This window comes from Giraffa tippelskirchi, chromosome 3 (genome assembly GCF_054371585.1).
Source record: "Giraffa tippelskirchi isolate mGirTip1 chromosome 3, T2T-mGirTip1v1.2.pri, whole genome shotgun sequence".
NCBI lineage: Eukaryota > Metazoa > Chordata > Mammalia > Artiodactyla > Giraffidae > Giraffa > Giraffa tippelskirchi.
This window is the reverse complement of record NC_137277.1, coordinates 96409349-96435850: the sequence shown is the minus strand read 5'-3', so window position 1 is coordinate 96435850 and position 26502 is coordinate 96409349. Positions and strand designations below refer to the sequence as shown.

Below are 26502 nucleotides of genomic sequence, written 5' to 3'. Positions count from 1 at the left end.
ATTATGTGCCTCATCATAGTTCTCTGGAATGAAATTATAAATTATATATACTACATAAATAACCAAAATCATTTTAAGTTGACTTTTTAAAAGCTTATATATAAGTATGATAACAGAAATTGTATATATAGAAATATTAGATTAAAACCCTATGAACTGCTTAATTTAGCACATTTCTTTGTATCTATTTCTTACAAAAACTGAACCCTCTCCATGTTTACAAGGCAGTTTGGGATAACAAGCAAAATAAACAAGAGCCTTTCTGGGTAAGCATGTCCATATGCCAATACAGTTTAGTTCTGATTCAAAGCACAAAACACCTCTGAAAAAATGAAGGCATATTTATTACTGACCAGGAGAAATTCCACAGTATATAGAATGGGAATCATATTATATACATTTGTAGCTTATTTTCAATTTTTAAAAACAAGTCCAAGAAAGTTAAAATATTCTTTTGATTAGATGCTCAAAGAAATGAAGTAAGAAAAACTGATGCAAAGACTCCTTCAAGTTAGGATTTGCAATACAAATATTTTCATATCTTAACAGGGCAAGCTGATGTGTTCACATCTCCCTTCCAAGCTGTTTCTCTCACTAGGAAACATCAGTATTTTTAAAGCACATTTACAATGCTTTCCCATCACCCTTGCTGTGTTTTTGTAGCACCTATAGCCATAACTGGCACCTGGGGGCCTTGCATTGTTGGCAGTTTCCCTCTCATTTCTTTGGAGTCTATTCAACTGCTGTGGTTTTACTCAGAAGTCAGTGCTTTGCATATATGATTTCCTGAGACTGTTTGAATGGTCTTTCTCAGAAAACTGTGCCAGTCTGGCTGTGAACAGCTCTTCTCTGAGAAGCTGACAGTAGCCTGGTTGGGTCAGCAGGCTTGGACTGGGGTTCACAGCCGTGCCCTGCCAGCTCCTCTCCCTAACCCCTCTTTTCTTGCCCTTGCCTCAGTGACATCACTGCCCACATCCTGCCATTCCTTCAAAGAAGAGAACAAGATTTGGACTAGTCCAGTTAGAAAATAATGCTGCTCAGGGAACCTCTGCAAAGCTCCCATAAAAGCAATTCTTAGTTGTTGTTTCACCAACTGATGTGGAAATTATTTTAAATAATAATAATAAAAAAAAACCCAGACTGAAATTTCCATAAGGTAAGTCTGTTGCAAAGACAGAAGTCCCTACTTCAGGTTATAGATAAGAAATTTGGGAACAAGGTAAACTTAAATTTTTCGATTTGAGTGTATTTTTTTAAGGCAGCATCCTGACAATGCAGTTTTGAGATAATGAGAGCAAAAGTAGCTTTTCACAAGCTTTAAATGGCATGCCGTTTCGAGGTGCTAAAGTAGAGAGAAGCATTGTTTTAGGAAGTGGCTCATGTGGGTGTATATGTGTTGGTGTGCTGTGCTGCTGGCGATCCCGTGGTCTTCATCTGTATACCACTGGAGAGACAAAAGAGAGAGGTCAGAATTAGGAAGTCAGTTGCCTTTTTTAAATCCAAATGAGTTCTCATGAGCATACATGGAATAACACACAATGTTTTAACTCCTCAATCAGTTTGTAAACTGAAACATGATCAAACAGGTTTTCTTATGCGCCCCTCCCCCCACCACCGCCAGAGCTTTTCCAAGACGTGTAGCTCTGTCTTGCAGGAGTCTCCGATTGTTCTTGGTAAGTGCTGAGACAACTCACCATGAGTTTGACTTCACTGCACACTGCTTTAAGGATATGTGTATTACAATGAAAATATCTAAGTCCATTTTCAAATTTGACTCAAAGGACACTTAGAAACTCATCATGCATAGGATGGAATGTTTATCCCATAAAGCCCACTTTAATTAAGTGTTATCAACTGTTAAGTTTCTCCTCCACTGAAGTAAAAAAAAACTATTAAGTGTTTTTAAAAAGCAATTTTTCCTAATGTATATCACTAAGGAACTAGAAAAACCTACTTCAGTATTCCATATATATGTTTAGTGTAAGTGAAGTCAAAAATCAAATGTATTCTTTTCAAACATGTAAGATTTTTCACTGGAATTTCTTATCTGTGTGTCTGACATTTATGTAGGAAGAGTTGATGACCTGAGGCAAAAATTTTTCAATTTATACCACCATGTTAAACAAGTGGGAAGTCACTGCCAGGAAAACATATATCATGGAGACATAAATTAACTTTCAAAAATTGCTTAAAGTATCATGTCTTTTCTTTGAACAGTGGAAATATACACCACAACCTCATAATAATCTAACTCCCAAAATATATGCCACGTTTTTTGGTATCAAATGACTGCCCTGCTTTTAAATACAGTAAGTACTGCCTGAACTGAGTACAGAGCAAAGTGTGTATGTTAAAAGAGAATGAGGGGAAGCAGGCTATTAAAGCTAATACAGACAAGAAAGCTCTTAACACAAAAATATTTAGTGCAACACACACATATAATTTTTTTTCTTAATCTGAAAAGATCAAGGGCATAAAATGAATGTTGCTTAATACCTAGAAACATCCTCTGAACAGGCAACAACAACTCTCTAGCCATTTCTGACTTTATAAACCCAGCCTAATTGTTTACTACCTATAGTTGCTCAACAAAAGATAACATGGAAGTTGCAAAAACTGAAACTTGCTGATTATTATACCCCATCTTTGTTAGAAGGGCTAGTAACACGTACTAGAAATGGATTTTCATATTTGAGCTGAGTGATTATCATGCTGCTTTCACTTTAGAATTACTTTGCCACACTTTTCACTGGGTAAGTGATTACTTTTGAGTCAAAATAGGGAGATATGGGACAATGACAGGGCTAGAAGAGCAATCACAAGACTAAGGATCTGACACTCGCAAGATATGCAATATTGTGCTTTTCAACCCCTAACTGATATTGAACATGACTGTATCTCTGACTCAAGTATATCACTTCTTCAACTTCTTACTGGAAAAATAAGACTCTTTTTTGCTTTTGTCCCTTTCTCTTGGGACCTTGATGAGAGAAGTAATCATGAGAGGGGAACCAGACCCCACCAGGAAGTTCCTTCCCCTTGCAGGAAACTTCGCTATATACCATAGACTGGAAATCCACTCCAGCATCCACCAGGGCTTTGGAGATCTGAGCTGACTGCTGAAAGTGAACGTTATCTGCAGGGAGAGAAAGGAAACAGAAAGTAACTAATAGCTGCTCCACTTTTCTGGTAGGAAAAGGCAAAAGAAGAAAGGGGACTGTCTGAAGTTCTAGGACTCAGCATCCCATTTAGCCCAAGACAAGTGAGTTGTGGAAAGCAACACTGTTTTATTGAAGTAAATGTAACAGTCTTGCCCCTCATGCTTTTGTTTTGTCAGTAGTGAAATTGCAAACCTGTCTGTGATACTAAAAAGTCTAATTAACTGAAACTCACCATCTGCTGTTCCATGAATAAGGAGGTACTCAACTTGTTTAAAATTTTCAGCTCTGCTCATGACTGTTGAATTCTGGAATTGGGAAAAAGAATGTCATTATTCAAAAAAAGATCTGCCATAAACTGATTTTTCACTTCAGTTTACAAAATAAAATGTTTTCAGCTGGGGCCCCCTTTGATACAAAATATAGCAAACCGATATTCAAGCAAATGCTGTCTCCATGCAAGGCAGAATGCACAGCATGCCCTGTGCTTGGGGGAAGGACTGGAAAGGGAGAATGCCACATCTTCCCTGCACATGCAGAAGAGGGCACCTGCAACCCAGGCTGCATGCAAAACCCCTCGAGTCCCAGATCCCAGATTGGCTGGGTCCTATGCATTAGCACAGGGCAGAGTCTCATATTAGCAATGTATGTTCCATGGGCTTATGCTGTAGTTCAGCCAAAAAGTGTATTGCCATGGCAACCATGTGTCACATGGTGCCATACATGCTACATTTCAAAGAGCCTGTACATAGCATTTGCAACTAAACATACTCTGCAATATGTCATATGAACTTTGGTCCACATTGCTAGGCTCTGAATGAGAAGCAGGCATTACCTTTTTTGAAACAGATGTTTGAAACCTAGGCAAATGTAACATATGGGAGGGTAGAGGGGTGACAAAGATCAAATATGGCCTTAGAAAGTCAGTGGCTGGTTGTCTGCCTCATTCTGTCTTGAGGAAAATGTCACTGTTGGACCAAGCCAGGTAATTAGGAGAAAAAATTGGGAGGTCAGCTTTTTGAAGGCTGCTTCATAACCTTAAGAAGGACTTCTAAAATGAGGCTGGGGTCTCGAATGAAAAAGCTTTGAAAGTATGGAACTAGTTATTTGGTCTTAATTTGGAGATGTTTGCAGAGTTGGGATGAAGGTAAAAATGTCACAGACATTGTAGTGACTTTGGGAAGGGGTGAGCTGGAGCCTACTTTTGTTGTCTCGTTATGAGTTGGGCAGAGGAAGGGCCATTAGCCTCCTGACAGATTTCAAATCAGTCAACTTGTCCTGCAGCATCTTGGTGAATCAAGTCAACTTTATGAGAGGCAAGGTTTGTATTTTACAGATATCTTTGCAGCTAACATCAGGACGGGAACCCTGAAGGTCTGGCAGGAAGAGGATGGGGCTATGGTCTGAGTGTTTCTATTCTAGCCCCAGTTTCAATATCAATGAACTGTGCACCAGGAGACATGCTGCTGAGCACTGTTTTGTTTGAAATGGGAGGAAGATTAACTCCTCTTACTGTCACTGAAATAGGAATCAAGAGACGTGGCTTTTTTTATGGTTAAATTACTGATACTGATGTCAGGATGCTGTAACAGTGTTTCTGGAAAAAACACATTCTGTCTACAGCTTTCAGGACAAAGTCACCCAACATGTTTGCATTGACAAAGTGATCTTGTCCCAGAAAACAGCGCAAAGGCCTCTCACTCTGTGCAGGCTGGGTCCCACTTGTCCTGACCATATGCCATGTCTGACCCAAATTAAGAATTTACCCACAAACTTTCAGAATAAACACCTAGGACTCATTAAAAGTCACACCCTTATTTTGCTTTACTTTTAGGGAAATGTGTTATCCGGTGAGATGTCCCAGATGAATTCATCCATCCATTCATCTATCCATCCATCCCAATGTTACTCCATCCATTCTTCTATCCATTAATTTATTCATTGTCCGTCAGTATTTGTTATCTACCCAACTAAACAATAAACTCCATGAGAAAAGGAATTTGTCTATATTGTTCATTATTCTGAGCATTTAATATAGTGCTAAATATCAATTAAAGGGATAAATGAAAGAAAGGTAATCACTTATATTGTACTGTTCACTATATTCTGTCCTAATTTTGCAGTGGCAAGTGGGAACAGCTAGGGGAAGTGACATAAAATATTCTCATTCTGAAATTTACCAAAATATGCTTTGCCCACTGTCAATCCATACACAATGCCATTAGTAATAACAGCTGACATTTGTGTGTACTCTGTGCCAGTCACTCTGCTAAGCATCTTAAAGGATTTATCAAAGCACCGCTCTGTTTAATCCTCACGATGTTCCTACGAGGTAGGTCTATTAATAGCAATCCCACTTCTACATGGAGACTATCAAGTGCACCAGTTACAGGAGGAAATCTGAGCTGGACAAAAAATCTGACGGTAGAACCTCTTTTACCTTCTAAGCTGCACTGAGTCTCCAGTAAAGTTCCAAGCTACTTATGATGTGATCTTCCAGCAAAAATACAGGAGGAAAGAAATCGTTACTGAACTGTCCTGGGATTTGCAATAAACAGACACACTGAGTATTCTTTGCGCCTGCGTGCTCATGGCTTTCTTAGAATTCATCGGAAGAGAGCATTCATTGGAAGAGAGCACGCTTGCACGGCCCGGCGAGATTTGTGAGGCATTTTTGGACTGTGTGGCTGATGCAGCGCCTATCGCGGCAATAGAACCCTGAGCGATGTTCTGCCCCGGAGAGAGGAAAGGGTCAAAATCATTCTACCAAAAAGGCCAGTGTAGGATTCAAAACTGGCGACAGCAGAGGCTGAGGCTGACACACAGACAGGAACACTGACAGTCGGAGGGAGCCCCAGGCCCGCGCGCCCGAGTCCGTCCTCCTGCGCCTGCGCAGTTGTTTCCTTCACCTTGTTTCTCCCCACGAGAAGCAAGTTCTTCATTTGGCAAAGAGAGTCACCTTTAACACCTAGACCTGACCCAAATATACAGCTGTGTCACCTCCTCCCGCCCCCCACCTCTAAAAGCCTCCCAGGGCTTCCTTGCTTGGCAGAGTGCAGAGCAAAAGCTACTTCACAACCTCCCTGAGCCATAAAACTGAGAAATGTCATTGAAACATAGAGTAATAGTTAGGAGACATATAAATACGCAGGACAGTTAGCAAGGAATGTGATAACTACTGGAGTTTGGACCAAAACAGTTTCTGGCTGCCTTTTTTTTTTTCTTAAATGGAGTGAATACAGGCTGAAAGAAGACAATTTTTATAAACAAGTAAAACCCTGAGCCTAAGATAAATGTTGTGATGTACACACTGTAGCTGTGATGAACTAGACATGGTGAGAAATGCAACATACTGAGAAAAAGACGAAAACTGTGATAAAAGTGTCATGATGCAAATTGTTTTACATTAACAATATTACACTACAAAGAAAGAAAGACAAATACTTTAATGCAGCAAGCGAAAAATAAAACAAAGGCTTCCCCTGCAACCACAAGATAAGAGTGTCATTTCCAATGTGCATGTCCCCCTGCTCGCTGGGAGATGCATCAAGAGGGACCTCTCAGTGTGTGGGAGCCAGGCAGCCTCAGGCACACACCCATTTCAAGGCTCTCAGGCTGCTGAGAACATTTTCCCCCCTGGGAAAGATGCAGCTGTGTCCCCCTGCCTCCAGAACCACCGGTCCTTCCCTACCAGACTGAGCATCCTGGCTTCTCCAAAGAGAAAGACTCCTGACAGCCCGCTATATGGCACACTTTAACCAGTGAAGGGCAGCAGCCAAGGCCAGTGAAAGAAATGCAGGTGCTAATTTAAGGAAGAATTAATGACCAGAAATAATTTAATTGTGCTAATTCAACCCACCAAAATAGGATAATCCCCACTTGCCTATCGATGGAAACAGAAATAAAAAAGGAAATGGATGACTAAGTTAGAAGCCGAATAGTCTGTCACCAGCTCCTAAAAAGGAAGCTTAGAGTGATAAATGGGCAGGGATGCAATGGTGGTGCAGTTGGCACTCTCCCGAGGCTAGAAACTTCCGGAGAGCCCCGCTGCCAGCAACAGCCTGGCAAAGCGAAGTGGGAAGGACTGGACCAGTGGCAGTGCCGATCCTCAGCATCTCTGCGAGGAGCTTTTCCTTCAAGCCCCAAGAAGAACCATCTGTAGCTGCTCGTTGGATCATGCTGGTTCTTCAGTTACCTTCCAACAAATAAATCTTTGTATTTTTGAAATAAAAGAGAGAGCTGATAAGAGTGGGGAAGTACTGTGAGAAACAGAAGGTCTAACAATTTTTAAGCTACCCCTCGTGCCATTCAGGAACCAGAAGGACAATTTGCTTCCCAAGGATAATGGTGGCAGCTGCCATGTTTTTGAAAGCTTACTTCATGGCAGGCTCAGGTGTCTCCTTTAATCCTTTCAATAACCTCGTGAGACGGGTCTGATTGTCCCCATCATCCAGATGAGGAAACAGCAGTTCACAGGGATTTACTAACCTCTCCAAGTGAATAGATGGTGGAAACAGAATTTGAGCACAGGTCAAACTCAAAAGTCCTCACCTCTTAACATCATATTCTAACGTCCCTTTACTTTACAGCCAAATAACTCATCGTTATCTGGTAGAAAGAGTAGCCACTGGTCTAATGGACAACCCATTACTTCAGTGAGATAGCACCTTCAGTGTGCTGACTTGCCCTGCGCATTCTCCCACTTGCCGTCAAAGCCTCATAAATAATATTAAATGAATCTGTTTAAGGAAGCACCATTCATGCCACAACAGAGGCCACAAAAATTTTTAAGAAAAAAGTTAATTCAACCCAGCCCATCAGATGTTTTCCTAGTTCACATCAATCAAACAACTGTACCAAGGAAACAGTCCCCATCCGCCGACAGGGGGCCCTACCTCAGGCCTCACCCAGCAACACTGGCTTCTTTAAAGATCACACAGCAGTCAACATTTTATCAGCACTCAACAAACAAGTTAAGGTTTGGCTTAAATCTGAAGGTCTCTCTCCCTTTGGCATATTCTGGGATAATAGAACAAATGTCAAATCAGTACAAGATGGCATATTTACAAAATTGCACCCTGTTTTGCATAACCTAACGATGCAGCAGTTCTTAAGGATTGAACATTTCAAATCTGCTAGCAGAAGACTGCCAAATCTATGACTGTTTCGTACACTTGCCAAAAGCCTATCAAATTCTGAGCAAAATGCAAAATAAATCTCCTCTACAAGTTAAATCAGTCCCTTCTGTGTGTTCCAGGCTGCCCTCTTCTCTTGGCAACGAGGCTCAGGACTTGGGCCTCATTTCTCTTGCCCTTGATCTGATGCTGCTCTCTGTGACTCCGTTCCCTCCCCAGCCTCCCATCCTGCCTTATTAGCCACCATTTGGCCTGCTCTTCCCACAGCCCTGCTCCGTGTTATCCCTCGGTTCATCCGATCTGCTTCACAAATCCCTGGAAAACAGCTCTGCCTACCACTCCTCTACCATGCTCCTCTGCCTCACCCCGCAGGCAGCCTATGGAAAGCACCTATGCCCTTCCTCTGTGTCTCCCAGAATCTTCCTTGACTGGCTCCAGATAAGTGCCCTCTCCCTTTCCTACCCCTCAGTAGCTACATCTAATATAACATTTCTGCACCTCAGTTCCTGGGTCAATAAAATGGAGATAATTAGAGCACTTATCTCAGACAATTTGAGGGAGAACTGAACCTAATAATCCATGTAAAGAGCTTAGAGCAGTGAAGTGCTAGTAACTCAGTCGTGTCTGACTCTGCAACCCCAAAGGCTGTAGCCCACCAGGCTCCTCGCTCATGGAATTCTCCAGGCAAGAAAACTGGAGTTGGTAGCCATTCCCTTCTATAGGGGATCTTCCAGACCCAGGAATTGAACCTGGGCCTCCTGCATTGTAGGCAGATTCTTTACCATTTGAACCACCAGGGAAGCCCATCTGGTCATAGAAGCACTTAATGAGTGAATAAAAAAATGAATGAAATAAATGAAACTGAGTCCCCCTTGGTTCACAGGAGTGGGGGGAAGGTGAAATGCCAGCTTCTCAGCCACTTCCCTTCCCCACTACATGCTCGGAAGGCATGCTGGGGCTCCACAGTCACAATCTGGAAATCACTAATCTTTTCCATACATATTGGGCACTCTGTCATGCTCAAGTTCATGCTTTATTACTACTTTCTTTTATTTCTCTTCAAAAATTTTGTCTGCATACTTTGTCCCACCAACAAGGTCACCAACTTCTGAACAACTAAAACACCAAGCACCTCAAACAGGTGAATGAAAGTCTACCACGTTAATGACTTTTTACAGATCTTCTTGGCCATGTAGAAACTTTGATTGGCCATGTAGAAACTATTCATCACTGTTAGGAACCCACTCCTCAAGGTGGGGCCATGGTCGCTATTTGCTTATTGCTATTGGGGGTGATGGCTTCCCAGGTGGCGCAGTGGTAAAGAATCCACCCGCCAATGTAGGAGACACAAGAGACGAAGGTTCTATCCCTGGGTTGAGAAGATCCCCTGGAGTAGGAAATGGCAATCCACTCCAGTATTCTTGCCTGGGAAATCCCATGGACAGAGGAGCCTGGTGGGTTACAGTCCATGGGTTGCAGAGTCGAGCACACATTTGGGGGTGTTCAGTTCAGTCACTCAGTCGTGTCTAACTCTTTGTGACCCCATGAATTGCAGCATGCCAGACCTCCCTGTCCATCACCATGGGGGGGTGAGGGTAGTGTTATTGTCTATCTGATTCTTTTGCTGAAATCTATTGCCATTTCTGTTGGCTATGGACTAAGTGAGACTCTGACTGAGACTTTCAGCAGAAAAAAAAATGTTTCCACAGAGCTTCACTGCCTATTAGCTTCACTGTTATCCCTCTACTTTGCCTGCCTGCTTAGAGCTTCTGGGACCAGCTCCTTGGAGTTTAAGGGGCATGAATGTCTTCTTCCTCTTTAAGTCCCCCGTATTCTTTAAAAGTGCTTCTGTCTTGCCACTTGGCAGTAGGTGGGTGATTATCTACAAAAAGGGTCTTATGGATTACTGCTTATGTCACTGCATTGGGTCCAAGCCTTAGTCCCGGGTCCCATAATCTATATGGTGGCTTTGTAAGAATAAAAAAAGGCACTCCTTCTGGTTGGATGCACCCCAGAGGTGCATGCCTTAGTGAATGGAGCTCAGACTGGCTTCTAGCAGTGCACAAGCTGAACAACTATTCATGACATCCCCACTTGTTCCATTTACATATACAAATGGTTCCTTCAATTTCCTTTCCTAAATAGTAAGTATGACCTTTATTTCACAAAATGTCCTCTTGGTGTGCTTCTGTACATTCTTCCAAGTCTGGGTCATTAATGACCTAATCCTGAATCCTCTCCTCATCTGAGTTTCATCAAAAATTATATTCTCTTCCAAAGGCTATAATTCTGGTTACAGATAAATGATTCTATAGTCAAAAAGGTGTACAAAGATCAAGACCTTGCTTGTTACACACTTTAGTCATTCCTATCCTGGATGTGCTGAAGAAAGTCAATAGGCTATCCTATACAGGACTCATTTTCAAAATATTTCTCCCAACCCGCAGGAAGACAGAGAACAGGGAAGGCCTGTAAGGAATTGTCTCCTTTGTTTTTTCCAAGAGGGTAGGAGGAGGGAAGGAGAGGAGGAGAGAGAAAGGGAGGAAATAAAAACAACATGGGAAAGAAAAGTGAAAGAAGATGGGGGTCCAGAGGGGCAGCTGGGGCCTTAGAGGAAAATAGAAGCTTTGAATGTATTCCTGCCAGAGACAAAAGCACAGACTCATTTAAAAAACAAAGGAGGGCAGCTTTATTCTAAAGCCTGCTGTGCACCAAATATAGGTACTTAGATTCAGTTCTCCACTTTCTGAGGAGGCAACTTACAGGGCAGAAACGATACAGAGAATACATTTACCTCACTTTCTCCTACCCACCTTAACTATCGCCCACCCAAATAATTCCTCTGAGTAACACATTGGGAACCTTTAGCTCCCTGGTACTGGCAGTTTTAATGTGTCCATTGCCAGCAGAGAATTTTGTGCCAAGAAAACCCGACTCCTGGCGTGGAAGGATTAAACAGTCCTCGGGAGCCATCTGTGCAGCAAAGTGAGACAGTGACTTTGTGCTCCCAGTGTGCGTGCATTGCTATCGGCGGTAGGAAGTGACTTCTATTTACACGACTACCTCACGCAGAGGACACCTAAGAGGAGAGAGAAGGAGAGAGGAAACTGGCCACCTCAGTGGGGGGAGCAGAGCTGGAGAAGAGGGGGATGGGTATGGGAATAAGGAGCCTTAGGAGAATCTGGAAAAAGACAGAGGCTGACATGGCAGATGAAAACTAGTTATCCTCTAGAGCGAGGGCTGACTGAAGAGCAAACACCCCGTTGGCTGATGTTTTTGAAGTGCAGTAGGGTAGGTGCCATGGACTTCCTTGGATATCGAGGTTTGGACTTCACCCTGTCCTTCGAGGTTCAAAGACTTTCAAGATGGGATTTTTAAAATTAACTTTGACTCATCATCCACCAGGATCTAGAGTCAGGATGAGGGTCCTGGGCAGTACACCTCTGATGTTTTGGGATTTTTTTTAGTACTTTGGGATTATTTGAGAAAGACTTTTAGCTATACCCCAAATATGGTGCACCACAGGAGGGATGCTTTCAAGTGTAAGCATCCTGGTTGGGTCACTGACCACAAAATTAGAGCTGTAAAATGAAAGAGATGATGGAGATGTATAGTTTTTATAACAATGTTTCCACTCAAGAAGTTTTAAAATTAAATCAAAAAAGATTTTAAGGTTTCTATTTTATATTGGGTGATCCAAATAATACAATATTGAGGAGAGCTTTGAATGACTAATAATAACACAGAGGGAGGAAAAGGAGTACAAAATAACTATGAATCCAAGAACAATAAATTGAGAATTGAGAGATATACAAGGAAAACATCATGTGAGTCAAAAGAGAGGATGCTAGTCCACCAGGAGAGCAGTACAAGTGTCCTAATAGATGGAGTGAGTGACAGTCGTGAAGTCGAGTCCAACTCCCTGTGAGCCCATGGACTATAGCTGGCCAGGCTCCCCTGTCCAAGAAATTCTTCAGGCAAGAATACTGGATTGGGTTGCCATTTCCTTCTCCACCTAATAGATAGAGGTGGAAGGGGAAAAAAATGACATTCCAGGGCTGCTGTAAGAAAGGTATTGAACACCTGGTTAAAGAATAAGAGCTGAACTTAGTTGCTGCTGCTGCTGCTAAGTCGCTTCAGTCATGTCCGACTCTGTGTGACCCCATAGACAGCAGCCCACTAGGCTCCGCCGTCCCTGGGATTCTCCAGGCAAGAACACTGGAGTGGGCTGCCATTTGCTCCTCCAATGCATGAGAGTGAAAAGTGAGTCCATGGGAAAAGTCCATGAAAGTGCTGTGAGTGGAGGTTAAGCTCCTACCGCTGTGTGCGATACAGCCTGGAGTATAGGGACACCAGCTAAGGAATGAACAGTGGGGTTATGGTTATGAAAGGTGGTAGTCACGTGACATCAGCAATGTGATCATGAAGCGGGGAAAGGATGTCTAAAGCAGCTGATTGGATGTGTAGGATAAAGAATGGGAAAAACTGAGTCCCAAGTATCACGTGGGACAATCAGAAGACATAAGGACAACCTGATTATGGGACTGATTTGTAGTAGAAGATGATTCATACATCCCATTTCATAAGCTGTTACTTTTCTCTTTTTTTTTTTAAAATTATTGCAGTATAGTTACTTTATTATGTTGTGTTATTTTCTGCTGTACAGTGAAGTGAATCAGCTATGCGTTTACATATCTCCTCTTTTTCTGGATTTCCTTCCCACCTAGGTCACCACAGAGCATTAAGTAGAGTTCCCTGTGCTATATAGTAGGTTCTCATTAGCTATCTATTTTATACAGTTGTTACTTTTCTATTTTGACTGGTAAACAGAGATCAAAACACACACTCAGACACAAATGTACTCATACCCCTCTCTGCCACACCCCACACAAGCCTTGCTAAATAAAGCTGAAAGGAAGATGTAAAACTAAACTGTACATGTCTAGCAAAAATGGAAATTGTATTTGCATTTTACTGTGCTTTGATCAAATGGCTTCAGAACCCCTAATAATGATGAAATCTTACAAAAAAGTACAAATATGGCTTAGACCAATGTATGAATACAAAGCCCAAGCACTGAGAGCTGTGGCACAGATGAGAAGAAATTGTGCTCTTAAATTATACGGGTTATTGTTTTTCTTTCTTTTTAATTCACTGTCCTGGGAAGAGTTTTGAATATCCTCTGAAGAATGTAAACATTGAATGACTGACCCAGCCATCTGTACGTTTAGGGGTTTCCAACTTACATGACAAAATCTGGAAGTTCTGAGGGATGGTGCAATGCCCTACATGGTCCCTAGTATTTAGGCTGATATTCCAGCTGAAGCAAATGTGCTACCAAAGAGAGTGCCCTGGCCCTTCAGTGGCACCCACACTAGCATGCAGGCTGCCAATGATGGCTGCACCAGGCCCCATTTCAGATGCTATAGCCCATTTGCACAATAACCTGCCCACTGGCTCTTCCAAGCAGGCAACCAGCTTGATGGATGCTATTCAGTAATTTGGGTTCAAGAGCTTTTCAGAGTATTACCCTCCTGCACCTATATGACACCTGCTTTACTCAAATCTTGTGTGAAAGAAAAATGTACACATTTGGCTAAGAATAAGAAAATTATAGGCCTGTACATACATCTTAATTATGATAATAGCATAAGAAATTTTAATATGTGGTTAAAGACTTAGAGTGTCTTCTGGGCTCTAAAGGAATATGTTGAATTTGACATGTTTTCTAAACGGAAATTTTTTTATAATTAAAGTAATTATCTGGTGTTGCTTTGTATTTTCAAATGAATGCATATTGTGACCTATATAGCATACGATAAAGGCTGTAATTATGCAGAATATAGTAGGGGAAGCTACTGGAGTAACTCTAAACCACCTGTGTTATTTTTTAACAAGAATTTTGTTGGAAATAAAAAATATATATTTTCTAGAATAGATGCACTTAAAAATGTTCTTATACCACTTATAAATAGGTTATAAAATGGATCTAGTTCACCATCTCTTACCCTGTAAGAGTCAAGGTTGTCTTCTGGAGTTGGAAGACCCATGTAACGTTCTGTGTACACGGAGTCTGTGATGGAGAAAAGAAAAAAACTTAATTCATACAATAAAAGCTTTTCCCCCTTTTACTGGGTTATTTTATGTCTTAACTTGTGCAAAGGTCTACAGTGTTACACTGTCAGAAGTATCTCCTTCAGATCGTTTCTGCTTGGCTTGTTGATGCATCTGGACTCCTGTCTTTCCATACTCAGCCCTGTAACCAATTCCCATTAGCCCTTCCCTGGAGGGCAGAGGGAGATCAAAACAGGTGATCTAAAACCTAGTCAATAACCCACCTGCAGAAGAGTCAAATGTGAAGTGCTCAGTGACAAGAACACGACATTAAAGATCTGACTCCCTTAAAGATCTTGATTAGCAAGTCATTTAATGTCTAAATTGTCTTGAATTTCTTGGTCCTGACATATGTATCCTCCTTTAGGATATTCTCTTTCCTACTGGAAACTCCTCATAATTTTCAATTACTAGTTGCTCACTTAAATCATATTTTTTTTAGGTGGGGGAGGGACAGACTGAAAGGAAAAAATTCAGTTATCATTATTTGAAGTCCAACCCCATACTGGCTCAGCTACTCCATCATAAGGCAAGTTGAACATCTGTTTTCTCTCATTTTGTGGAGAGAGACATATATATACAGATAGCTATATGTATACATATATGTATATTTCTTAAAATATAAGTGAGAAAATGTATTGTTGCTGAATTTCAATATAACTTTAAAAATGTGAAATAACTTTTTGAAAAATGGACAGGTTACAGTAAGTAAATAAGTATAATATGTTTCCATTGTGCTATATATTTTAATGGTGTGAATATCACTGTAATTGTATCAATATTTCAATACCAGTTTAATTAATTATTTAGAAGACTAGATCATCAAAACAATAAGCTTAAGCAACATTCTAACCCTTTTTGAATGACTGGCATTGATTACTATTATTAGCTGTCCCATATATATTGCTTAGGCCCTTTCTATGGAAATCAAAATATTTTCCTCCAAAATGAGTTTTTATTATTTTATCATTTTGATTAAAGTGAATACAGACTATATGCAATTGTACATATCTAGAGGACACTAATATAGGAAATACAATATTTTAAAGCATACTTTAAAATATAACTTTCCCAAAATGTTCATCTTTTAACTTTAAATATAAATAACTTGGGATGTACATTTAATGGGGTGGGGGAGTAGGAATAGCTTTTAAGGGCAAAATAATTTTTCCCCCAACAGGCACAATTCTTCTTGTCCTAGAACATAATAGCCCTTTCTTATTATGCTAACCAGGTTTTCTTGTGTAAGAAGATCTAAAATTTTTAAAATACTATTTAAAAAATGCTTAATGTCGGGGGTTAATGTGGGGCTTCCCTGATAGCTCAGTTGGTAAAGAATCTGCCTGCAATGCAGGAGACCTGGGTTCAATCCCTGTGTTGGGAAGCTCCCCTGGAGAAGGGAAAAGCTACCCACTCCAGTATTCCGGCCTGGAGAATTCCATAGACTGTATAGTCCATGGGGTCACAAAGAGTCGGACACAACTAGGCATCTTTCACTTTCACTAATGTCAGTGTAAACTTTTAGAAGTATGTCTTGCAATACCATTTACACACTCCTTCCATTTGATTTTTGAGTAATATTTTTCAAATTTTCACACATGTAAGAATTCTAGAAAGTTCTTGTTAGATTGGTCCATATACATTTAATCAACTCTTCTTACCATTATATATTTCCAAATTCATGAAGATTGCTTCTGTTATCTTACTGACCACCAGAGGTCTCCAGAAACAAGCCATCACATAGAACAATTAGTATCAAACAGGAAAGTATTATATGAAAACAAATCTATTGTGTGAGGATCAATCCTAACCATGTTCTCCAATTTTATGTCTCCAATAGAAAGACAATGATGTATCTTTTACACATTGGCTTCTCTTGATTTTAGAGTTTTCCGCAGCTTTGGTATTACCATATACTACCATACATTAGGGCATAAAATATTTAATAAGCATATTCATTATCAATGATTCTATCATTATACTGCATAAAGTACTTGAGATAGGGTCAGAAGAGATACAGGAAAATAATTCATCTTTTCACCACCTCTGGCTCTTCCCCACTATCTAGAGTTCCACTGCTTGCCCCTTCCATAGCCTTATATGTATATGATAGAACAATACTTTCTCAGTGATGAAAAGAATATTCTAGAGTGGCTTTCACCTACTTAGTGGAAATAAAGCCCCCAGGAATTCTCCTGCCAAAGTCTCTTCTTTCCACCCAAAGTCCTACTTTATATTCAACCTTAACCTGAAGGGAAAGAAATACTTCTCTTATTCTTGTAATATGTGAAGCCCCAAAGTCAAAGTAGAATAAAGGTAAGGAAGGGGATCTGAAGAACTGTAGCATTGGGAATGTTTTAAAATGCGGAAAACCTAATTTCTTGATAAGACATTTAGGACACAGAATTGGTTGCTAACTAAATATGTAGGTAGCATTTAATACCACCCAGCCTTTCCCAACAGTAGAAGTGAGACTTTTATTACAGGTATCCATAAAGCACATCTAAGATGAATCAGCTTCTTCACTGTAGAAACAGGGAAATTAAAAAATGAATGGCTTTGGCATTGAGATGTGAAGGTTCGCACTCAGCATCTCTGTACCTGAGGGCCACCACCTACCATAGTACTCCCACTTGGATACAGGCGCCACGGCTATTCCACACTTGAACACACCACTTCCTGCTCCCAGCACCATTGAGGTTACGTACCCTCCGTATGACTAAGAAATGGAAACAGTTATTTTTATGGAGGTAAAGGAATTAAGGACATATGGTAAGCAAGTCGCAGTTTCCACATTTCTCACATCTTTATATACTGTGCCTCTTTCAAGATAGAAAGCATGATAGAGGAGGCTTAAATTGGCCTTAATTGGGCAGTATCTAAAGACTACCCATTCAGAGCCCTGGTCCCTTTTCTTGGTAGGTGTAAGAGGGAAAGTATTGACATTTTGCTGAGTAGTACTAATTAAAAACAAAACAACAAAAACAAAAAAAGTTAAAGATAAAAAAAAAAAAACAAAAAGGCAATAAACTCAACGTTTTTACTTTTTTGGATTTCTGAGAAAAAGTGTCTCTCCTTCCCTCTCCCCCTCTATCTTTCCTTCTCTTTATCCCTCCTTCTTGCCTCTTCTTCTTTCTTTCTCACCTCCTTTCCCCATTGTAATAAACAAAAGTGTAAGCCTGGGGGGCGGACTCATTGCCCAGAAATCTAAGACATTTGGACCTTCTTAGATGGACATGATGGTTGTGATTTACACCTCCAAATATGTACAAACAAAAGTAAATCATCCTGTTTTGGATTATATTCACTAGGAACACATCAGCCAAAGTACTCACCCAGCCCCAAATTGCAATCCGTTTGTCGTCCACAAATCCCATTTTTGAAAACTGTCTAAAATGCATGGAAGAAGTCCACGAATTAGTATCACACTGTGTATGGAAAACTAAGGTAACTGCACAAATGTGAAACCCTGCCATTTTTTCTGTATTTCATTCTCTTAGAAATTAAGATTAATTGCTGCCAGCAATCAAATAAACACCTGAGATCAATGTCTATCATTTTTAACTTAAGAGCCAGATGAACAAGGTTTACTTGTTTTGGAGTCCATAAAAATTATGTGTGTGTGTGTGTGTGTGTGTGTGTATGATTCACAGAAAACAAATCCTGGCTGTTTTTTTCACAGCTGTACATAAAAATTTGCAGCCCAGATGCACTTTTTTTACATAATTGAATTTAAACCTCTCCAGATGTTTTTCAGTGTGAGAGAGGCTGCCCCTGCAATAGAGAAACATGGGAGCGTGGAGAACATATGTGCAGGGCTCAGAAATATCTCTGGGCCCCTTACCTGAGAACTTAAACACCATCCTCTAAACACATCCCTTCTTATGATGGGTGTTGATTAGTTAACTCAACACTATGGAATATGAAGCAATTCTTCCTTGAAGGATTAAGATGCCTTTTTGTCACCCAACTGTGTGGTTGGAATCAAGGTAAAGAAAGGAGAAAAATACTCTTTGCATCTATTTCTTAGTCTTAACCTTATATCAAAAGGCAATTGGTTTACTTAAAAAAAAATCTAGCAAATGGGGCTCTTAACTTGGTAGTATGGAGGGAGGTGGGGAACCCTCACACTGACCTATATGTGACCTTAAGAACCTTTGTTTTCAGTTGATGGTATATGTCTTAGACTACCCTGAGTTAAGCAATATTAGAAAAAATTCAATGCAAGTAGTTTTCAACTCTTCTCCATGTAAACTTTTTAAACTTAGAACACATACATACAGAAATGTGGACCAAATCACAAGTGTACAAGCGTGTAAGCCTTTATAGAGTGAGCATAACTTGAACCAAAAAATGAGGCAATACTATCACCTACAAGCCTCTGGGTCATTTTTCTCTTTGAAAAAAAGATTCTTTTATTGAATCCCAGAAAAATTTCACCTGAATTTGTACCATTATAAATTCAATTGTGGATGTAGGATATATACTTTTGTTACTGGCTTCTTTCACTCAACAGTCTGTGAGATTCATCTGTGTTGTTGTACATAGTTCCTTTGAGTTGCTGAAAAGCAACTACTCATTACTTTTTAAACAGAGTTGTATATTGTGGATAACACAATTCTATCATTTTAGACTTGAGAGGCCCTGGAAGCCATGCCCTTTCTCACAGAGGACCAATCTGGATAAATAAAAATGAATTTATAAAATATCAAAGCCTCACTCTTAAAAACAACTTATGCTCTTATCTAAATTTTTTATTTATTTATTTTTTACTTTCAAGGAAAATAGCTAATCATTAACTTTGATTTAACAGATTTAGGATTACTTAATAAATTGTCATCTTTTCCCCTTGTTAGTTGTTCCTTTTTTTAAAGGCATTTTCTTCCATCCATTTAATCATTCACAATTTTTTCCATTTCCTAGTTTCTGATTTCACAACATTATTTAAAATCATTAATTTATTATGCTTTCCAGACATCTCTGCAGTTGGTTATGGAACCTCAAAGACTACATTCCCCATTTACCAGTTGAATGCAACTGAAAGGAAAGGGAAACCCAGATTCAAGACCTGACCAGTCTTGGCAAATTATCTAACCTAAGAGCCTCCATTTCTTTACCTGAAGTGTAAGGTCTGAACACTCATCTCTCAGGGTTGCTGTGTAGCTTCAGGGATAAGGCAGGTAAAATACTGCATGTTACATGTGCACTCCAGGGTAACCACCAATTAAGATTAAAATCTTTCTTAAGTCAGACCACATCTATTTACAGTCTCACAACTGATGTGATTCATCCTTAAAGAATCCCTTATAACTGAGTGACAATGGTTGTATTCCACAGCTTTCCCAAATTGGGGGAGGAACTCTTACTCAGCAGAATGTAGGAGCCACTCATAAGACTTCATGGCTGTCATCCTACTCTGACATAAATGTACACCAATCTCCTCTATTTATCCTTGACTATAGGGGTGGCTTGCTTGTTTAGTTAGATGTTTACTTAGAGGCGCATTTATCCCTGTTTTGTCCATGTGTTTGATGAATTCTGAGTCCCTATTGCTAGAAGATGGTAGCACACATATCAATTCCCTTTCTAAGTCTAAACATAACATTTTCACTAAAAATCCAGCCCAAGGATGAAAGATTCTTCCCAGGACACTTGAAATTCTTTTTACTTCACAACTTTAAAAGATAAATGGGAGGCAGGGAATTAAATAGCCTTTGAATTCACCTCCTAGTCACTCACCTGGTTGCTTCAATTTGATCTTCAACTTCAAATGTCCCCAATCTTCTGTTGATTGCATGCATGATCTTATCTCCTTGGTAACCACTTCCTCTGCCATCAAAGCTAGCTACTATAATGTTTTCTGTGCTTGCAAGGTAAGTAGCCCAGTTGAGTCTGAAGATAGCATCTGCTTTTTGACTACAGGGACCTGCATATCTGTGAAAAATCCCAAATTGTTAGCCTTTGTGGTTTTCCTGAATCAAATGAAGAGGGCTTGTGTTTCTATTTCCCGTGGACAAGAAGTGTACATCTTTCCTGTTCATGAGCCTGAAATCGTGCCAGCCGCCAGGGTGTTCTCAATGGGTACTGTCAAACTTGATAGTCATGGCAACATGACTACAATGGCTGTGTGTTTCCTCCGAAGATGCCCATCAGTTTTATTTTTGAAGATTGCTATCAAACACAGATTTCACAGGCCAGTGTTTACTAAGTTGCATGTATCTTGGAAATCAAAGAAGTAATACTCTAATAATTAGAATAGGGGAGTTGTGTTATGAGAAAATAATGAAGATGACAATAAATGCAGCTCCAAATACATCTTTCTGATTGAGCTTACAAACAATCTTAGACTACAAGTTTCCTTGATAAGAACTTCCTTAAGAACTTTGACTGCTGTAGGACATGCACTGCATTTGCTTCAATAGCCAGCACAGTGCTGTTCACTAAGGCTCCACAAGGCACTGTGGAATTGGCCAAAGTATGAATGGACACCTCAAAAAAAGGACTTCACTGGCGATCCAGTGGTTAAGACTGCACTCCCAGTGCAGGTGACGTGGTTTGGATCCCTGGTCAGAGAACTAAGATCCCACATGCCATATGGTGCAGCCAAAACAAACAAACCAAAAAGAAACCAAACTTCAAAGGAGAAAGAAATAGACTATTGGAAAATGGGTTACTGTTGGCATTCTACTTATTAACAAGTTTAATTCTCTTATAGCTGCATTCTTCACAGGCTGTAACTTATCCATACATAGCTGTGTATACAGTCTTCATCAAGCCCTCTCGTTTCCATTTGTTAATCAAGACACTCCCTCCAGGTCACTGGATCTTGTAAATAGGTCTTCGCATGATCTACAAGACTCCTGGATCCAGATCTTCTCCGGTAACTCTTCCCTTCCCAGCCCATCTCTCCTACTTATCTGTTCACTCTCCCTGCCAACAGGATTGGACAAGACCTGCTTGGACATCTTTGTTAACATCTTCCTCCCTTTCCTTGGGGATGGCAGTCAAAAGAACTTCAGTTTTAAACCAAATATTGTATGACTTTAATTTTGACTCAGATAGTAAAGAATGTGCCTGCAATGCAGGAAACCTGGGTTCCATCCCTGGGTTGGGAAGATCCCCTGGAAAAGGGAATGTCTACCCACTCCAGTATTCTTGCCTGGAGAATTCCATGGACAGAGGAGCCTGATGGGCTACAGTCCATGGGGTTGCAAAGAGTTGGACACAATTGATTGACTAACACTTTCACATTTTTTTTCATTGTACAACTTTAATTTTATACTAGATATTGTATCATTCTAAGTTTTAGAAAAAGAAGGCATTCATGAATTTGTTAAGCAAGTGAACATTTATTTTTAACTTGTGAAATACCCTGGTCCTTTCAATGATATTAAATTTGGTAGAGTTAATAGCCTCCCTTAGTATTAACTATGTGTCAGATTAAATAAACTTGAAGACTAAGCAACATTATTTTTAAAAATAGAAAACAAAGATTTAGACATTGAAGAAAATGAAGAGGAAAATCACTGAAAAGAACTGGGCCTGAATTTACCATGTTTTTTTCAAACTTTCCTAATGAAAGAGAGATCTAGTTATTACTTACTGAGGATTCCAAAGAAGATAAAAATATCACTTTTTTTCTTTTTAAACAAACCCTTGTGTCAAAACATTACTCTTTTTTAATTGTAAAGGATCTTGTTCAGTACTGGGGCTAAGGCTCCAAGCAAGTGAATGTTATACTGTAGTCAAAATCTGACCAAATTAGGTGTAATGAGAATCCAACAGTATATCTGAAAGTTTAAAATACCTTTCTCTTTTTCTGAACTTTTTTGTTTGGTTTACATGGAATTGTAAATGCAGGGGAACATGCTGTATAAAAGGTGTGTCTCATGTTAGTATCTGTATTCCTTCTTTTTTTTACTAGTAACAACTGGAAAGTATCCCCAAGTTTTCAGTTTTCTTTTCTGTATAATGGACCCAATAGAACTGACTACATAGGCTTGCAATGTGGACAAAATAAGGCAAATTACCTGGCATGCAGCAGGCACGTAGCACTTGTGTTGGCTTGTTTTGTTTTGAATAAAGGAAATGAGGCAAGTTGGGATAGGAAGAGTGGCATTGTGGCATTATGTGTGAGGTCAGGGCAGTTTTGGAAAGATTGAAGTAAAATGTTTTCCTACTAATTACCCAAAGTACAAAGATACCATATTTAGACCTCATGGGAGCTCACATTTACTGCTCAAAGACTTGTGATTTCAGAACTTTCTCTAGGACTTGGAGAAGTTTAAATTACATAATGAATACTTTCTCATATCATATCTTCTCTTCACCAAAAAAGGGAATGGAAAATACCAGGCAATGATATTTTAGGAACTAAATAAAGAGAAACCTGACACTGGAATGAATTAAAGACCACCAATGAGAGATATCTGGGTAAATTTAGGGATAAGGAAACTGTGAAGACTAGTAATACCCATCTATTGCTTATTAAAATGTCTAAGAGGTAAGGACGAAAATGGGGACTTGAGGATCTCTTTCAAATTCCCTTGGAGTTCAAGGGGTAAAAAAAGTCAAAACAAAGCCCATATGCCATTATGAGGGAAAAAGAGTGTCTAGCTTCTCTATTAGAAAGATGGTAGAAAATACAGGCTTGGATCTGTGATTGCAAAATGGAAGAATTATTAAAATTGCTCTACGATAATTCAGGAAGAGAGAAAGGATGCATTTGTCTCTATTTTTCAGTGAGCTACACTGGGTAAATATGTACAATGGTTAACTTCTACATTATTCTTTTAGTTTGAATACTTACACTTCTATTAGCAGAGGATATTTCTTGGATTCATCAAAATGAGGAGGCAAGATCATCTGATACCAAAATTCTAAACAAACAGAAAGATTAATCAGTGAATTAAGAACACATTAGCACACGGTTTTGGTTTCTTATCCTGCAGTGACAAGTAACATGTAGAGTTTAGCAATTTGTTAAATTAGAATAGAAAAAGAAAATGAACCGTTTTGATTTAGCATGCTTTTCAGCTATAAAAAACATTCTCTTTCAGGTTAAAATACTAGTTTAAGGTTAAGGTTAAAACAAAGTTGTTTCTAATGGATCTATTAAATACATTGGTGTTTTGTAAAATAAAAGTGCATCTTAGAATTGCTAATGTTTTGTTTTTATGATTCTGTTCTTTGGCATCTGATCTACTTATCTAGTTTGTTTATGGCTTATGTTCTAAGTTTTCCTCCAAAATGTTTTCCTCTTCTTGAATTTCTTTGAGATGTTTAGGATTTTTAGTTGGCCTTAACACTATTTTAAAATTCTGATTTAATAACATTTTTGTAATTCTTATTGCCATCCTAGGCTGTAAGCTGAGTTCCCATTTTCAGCTCTGTGTTTTACAGAATGAAACTAGGTTTATGTGGGGCAAACTGTTCTGCACGATCTTGTGCAGGTCTGTTTAATTCTCTCCACTTGATTTAACATCAGTTTAATAAAATTTGTCCCTAAAAAATAAATTGGTTACCTTTGCTACCAAATTCAGGCTAATTAGTTAGACTAATCTTTAAAAACGAGAGAGAGAGAGAGAGAGGAGAGTTGTTTCATATTTTAATAAGATTATTTCCAGCTTCAGTAGATTTAACCTACAAGGAAAAAAATCCTTATCTCTAGAGATGTTTCTTCCTTATGTTCACCTTTCTTTTGTATTTTGGTTGTTATAATTATTTTAGTTGAGGAAAAAAAGAAAAGTTTAGGAGTAAAATCTTTATATAGGTCAGTTTTTCTTTAATTTGTATTTTGCTGGTTATTTTATGTTTTCTGATCAAGTGTGCTTATGAGAACTAAAATTTTAGTCTCTTTTATATTTGAGTAGAATGTCAAACTATCAGTTGATCATGATGCTTTTTAAAAATATGTCAAACCCAGTATTTGATCTCTCTTTTGTTTGAATCAACACTAGTTAACTGGAAATGTTTTACTTCCTATATTTTTTAAGATGCACAGTCTTTTCTCTGGGGGTCATATCCAAATATTTAATATTCTATATTGTAATATTCAATGCCTTCTGTTCCAGGAAGTCCAGTTAGCTCTTCGAAACCTTAAGCCCTTGCCAGTCAAACCAGATTCAGGGGCCAGCAGCACTAGCATCACGTGGGAGCTTATTACAAGCTTCAATCCTGGGCCCACGCTCACTGGCTGGCTCAAAATGTGCACATTAATGAGGTCCCAGGTGATCCGTAAGCACCTGCAGGTTCAGGACCATTGCTCTAAGCTCTTCTTCAGAAGCACCCTCCACTCTCCATGCTTTTCCTGCCACTGAAAACTGGAGAAGCTGAATGTTTTCTATTATTATCCTTTATGTAAAAACAATCTAAAATAAATCACTCTTAATGGATGCTCCCCTTCCCTATGAATTATTAGCCCTTGATGGAAAAAAAAGCAAACAAAAGCTTCAACTACAAAAAAAATGACAGGATTTCCTACTCAAAGAAACCCCTTGTTCTTAGTGGTCTCCGAACATAATACACGATCAGGCCATTAGGCCAGGGCCTATCACGGAGAGGAGGTTAGGAAAAATTCAAGATTTCTGTCCTGGGACTGAAGTTTCAACATTTTATAGCCAAACTTAATTTTTTTACACAAGTCATTTTCAATCTGTTTGGGTTAAAGGTAACATATATTAGTATTTCATTGTTAAAAACACAATTAATACTTACTAGTAGAATAAAATTACTAATGGGATGACACTGAACCAGCTAGCAACAGTGCATTTTACCCAAATATTTTCCACTTAAAATAATACATTTTATGTAAAATACTATATTTTTAGGTTAAAAAAATATAAAACTAGTCATTCTTGTGATAGAGCATTTCATGAAAAAATAAAATTATAATAGATTTATGTATAAAATACATACTGTCAGATCAAGTTACATTTAGTTATAATTTTATTGGTGTTTCCATGAAAAGTTACATTCTGAGAGAAATTTCACTTACTTGTTCCATGCAAATGAATGAAGTCCAGTTTCTTTGAGGGCATCTGGACATCCTGCAGCGCTTGATCCAAATCTGAATTGTTTTCCAGGACTCTCAGTTCTCAACAAATATTTGAAGCATTTGTTACAACGTGAAGAATTTGTATTGTGCAAAGCAATAAGGAAAAAGTGGGCGATTCACTGATGAGACTATACATACTTCATATTTTAAGCCTTGTGTTCAAGTCATTGTCAAGACACTCTAAAGCTGAAGAAAATCCCATTATACTAAGCACATGCTGCTCCTATTCACACACACTTTCCTAAAAAGCAAACCAAGGGTAAAATATGAAAATGGTACCTTTATCATTGCTGCTGTTATGCAGAGTATAGAGGGGCAGACCAGGACCTGTTAACATAATCATGGGAAAAAATATATTTCAGAGCTTTAAAAAAAAAAAAGATACCATACTTTTCAAAAATAGCATTTGTTACCATTTAACTTTGACACCATTTAGCTTTGATAGAATAAATATCACAGAGGATAAGAAGCTTATAAGTATTAGCTGATTTTCTTTTTCCTTAAAATAAGCGCAATTTGAGTCTAAGAAGTATTAATATTACTGGAAAGGCACCGAGCTCTGGAGAATGAAACAGAAATTGCACATCTGGCCCTGCTTAGTGCCTTGCGCACATTATCATGTCTGAACCCAATTCTTTCTTCTGTGAACTAAGCCTCGGAGACCCAGGGTAAGCCACCAGCCTTCCTGGCTGTAACTCTGAGGTCCAGAGAGGCCACACCCTCTCTCAGGCCCCGCCCACCAGGGGTGGAGCTCCGGAGACAGGTACCCCACCCACCCACACTCCACCGCCACTCCACTTTCCACTTCCCCACCTTCAAAGGGCAGATCCCCTCTGCTGCTGTCCCCACTATGGAGGACTGGGCCAGGCGGCACATCTGCAGTGTGCCTGACTTGGATAAGCGATTCCTTCCTGGCATGCGAAAGTGTTTTTCTCACACGCTCAGATCTTCACTATTTATCCCAACTGTGGTAGTTGCAGAGTGGAAGGTAATGTATAGAAAAAGCTACTTAGCGAGCTATTTAATTTTGACGCATTTG

At 39.3% G+C, this 26502-nt stretch overlaps 1 protein-coding gene across 9 annotated transcripts in view; it reads right to left on the bottom strand.

Annotated features, from left to right (window-relative positions):
• Window positions 1–323: 323 nt before the first annotated feature.
• Window positions 324–26502, bottom strand: part of DPP4 (dipeptidyl peptidase 4) — an 81133-nt gene continuing 54954 nt past the window's right edge. For all 9 annotated transcript variants that reach the window (XM_081581607.1, XM_081581605.1, XM_081581602.1 and 6 more), the window contains 10 exons: window positions 25743–25790; window positions 25404–25502; window positions 23217–23286; window positions 20147–20341; window positions 17743–17797; window positions 17027–17126; window positions 14302–14366; window positions 3394–3466; window positions 3063–3136; window positions 324–1444 (listed from right to left, as the gene is read on the bottom strand). In XM_081581607.1, the coding sequence (XP_081437733.1) occupies window positions 1343–1444; window positions 3063–3136; window positions 3394–3466; window positions 14302–14366; window positions 17027–17126; window positions 17743–17797; window positions 20147–20341; window positions 23217–23286; window positions 25404–25502; window positions 25743–25790 (881 nt within the window). In that variant the 3' untranslated portion in view covers window positions 324–1342. The remainder of the gene's footprint in view (window positions 1445–3062; window positions 3137–3393; window positions 3467–14301; window positions 14367–17026; window positions 17127–17742; window positions 17798–20146; window positions 20342–23216; window positions 23287–25403; window positions 25503–25742; window positions 25791–26502) is intronic.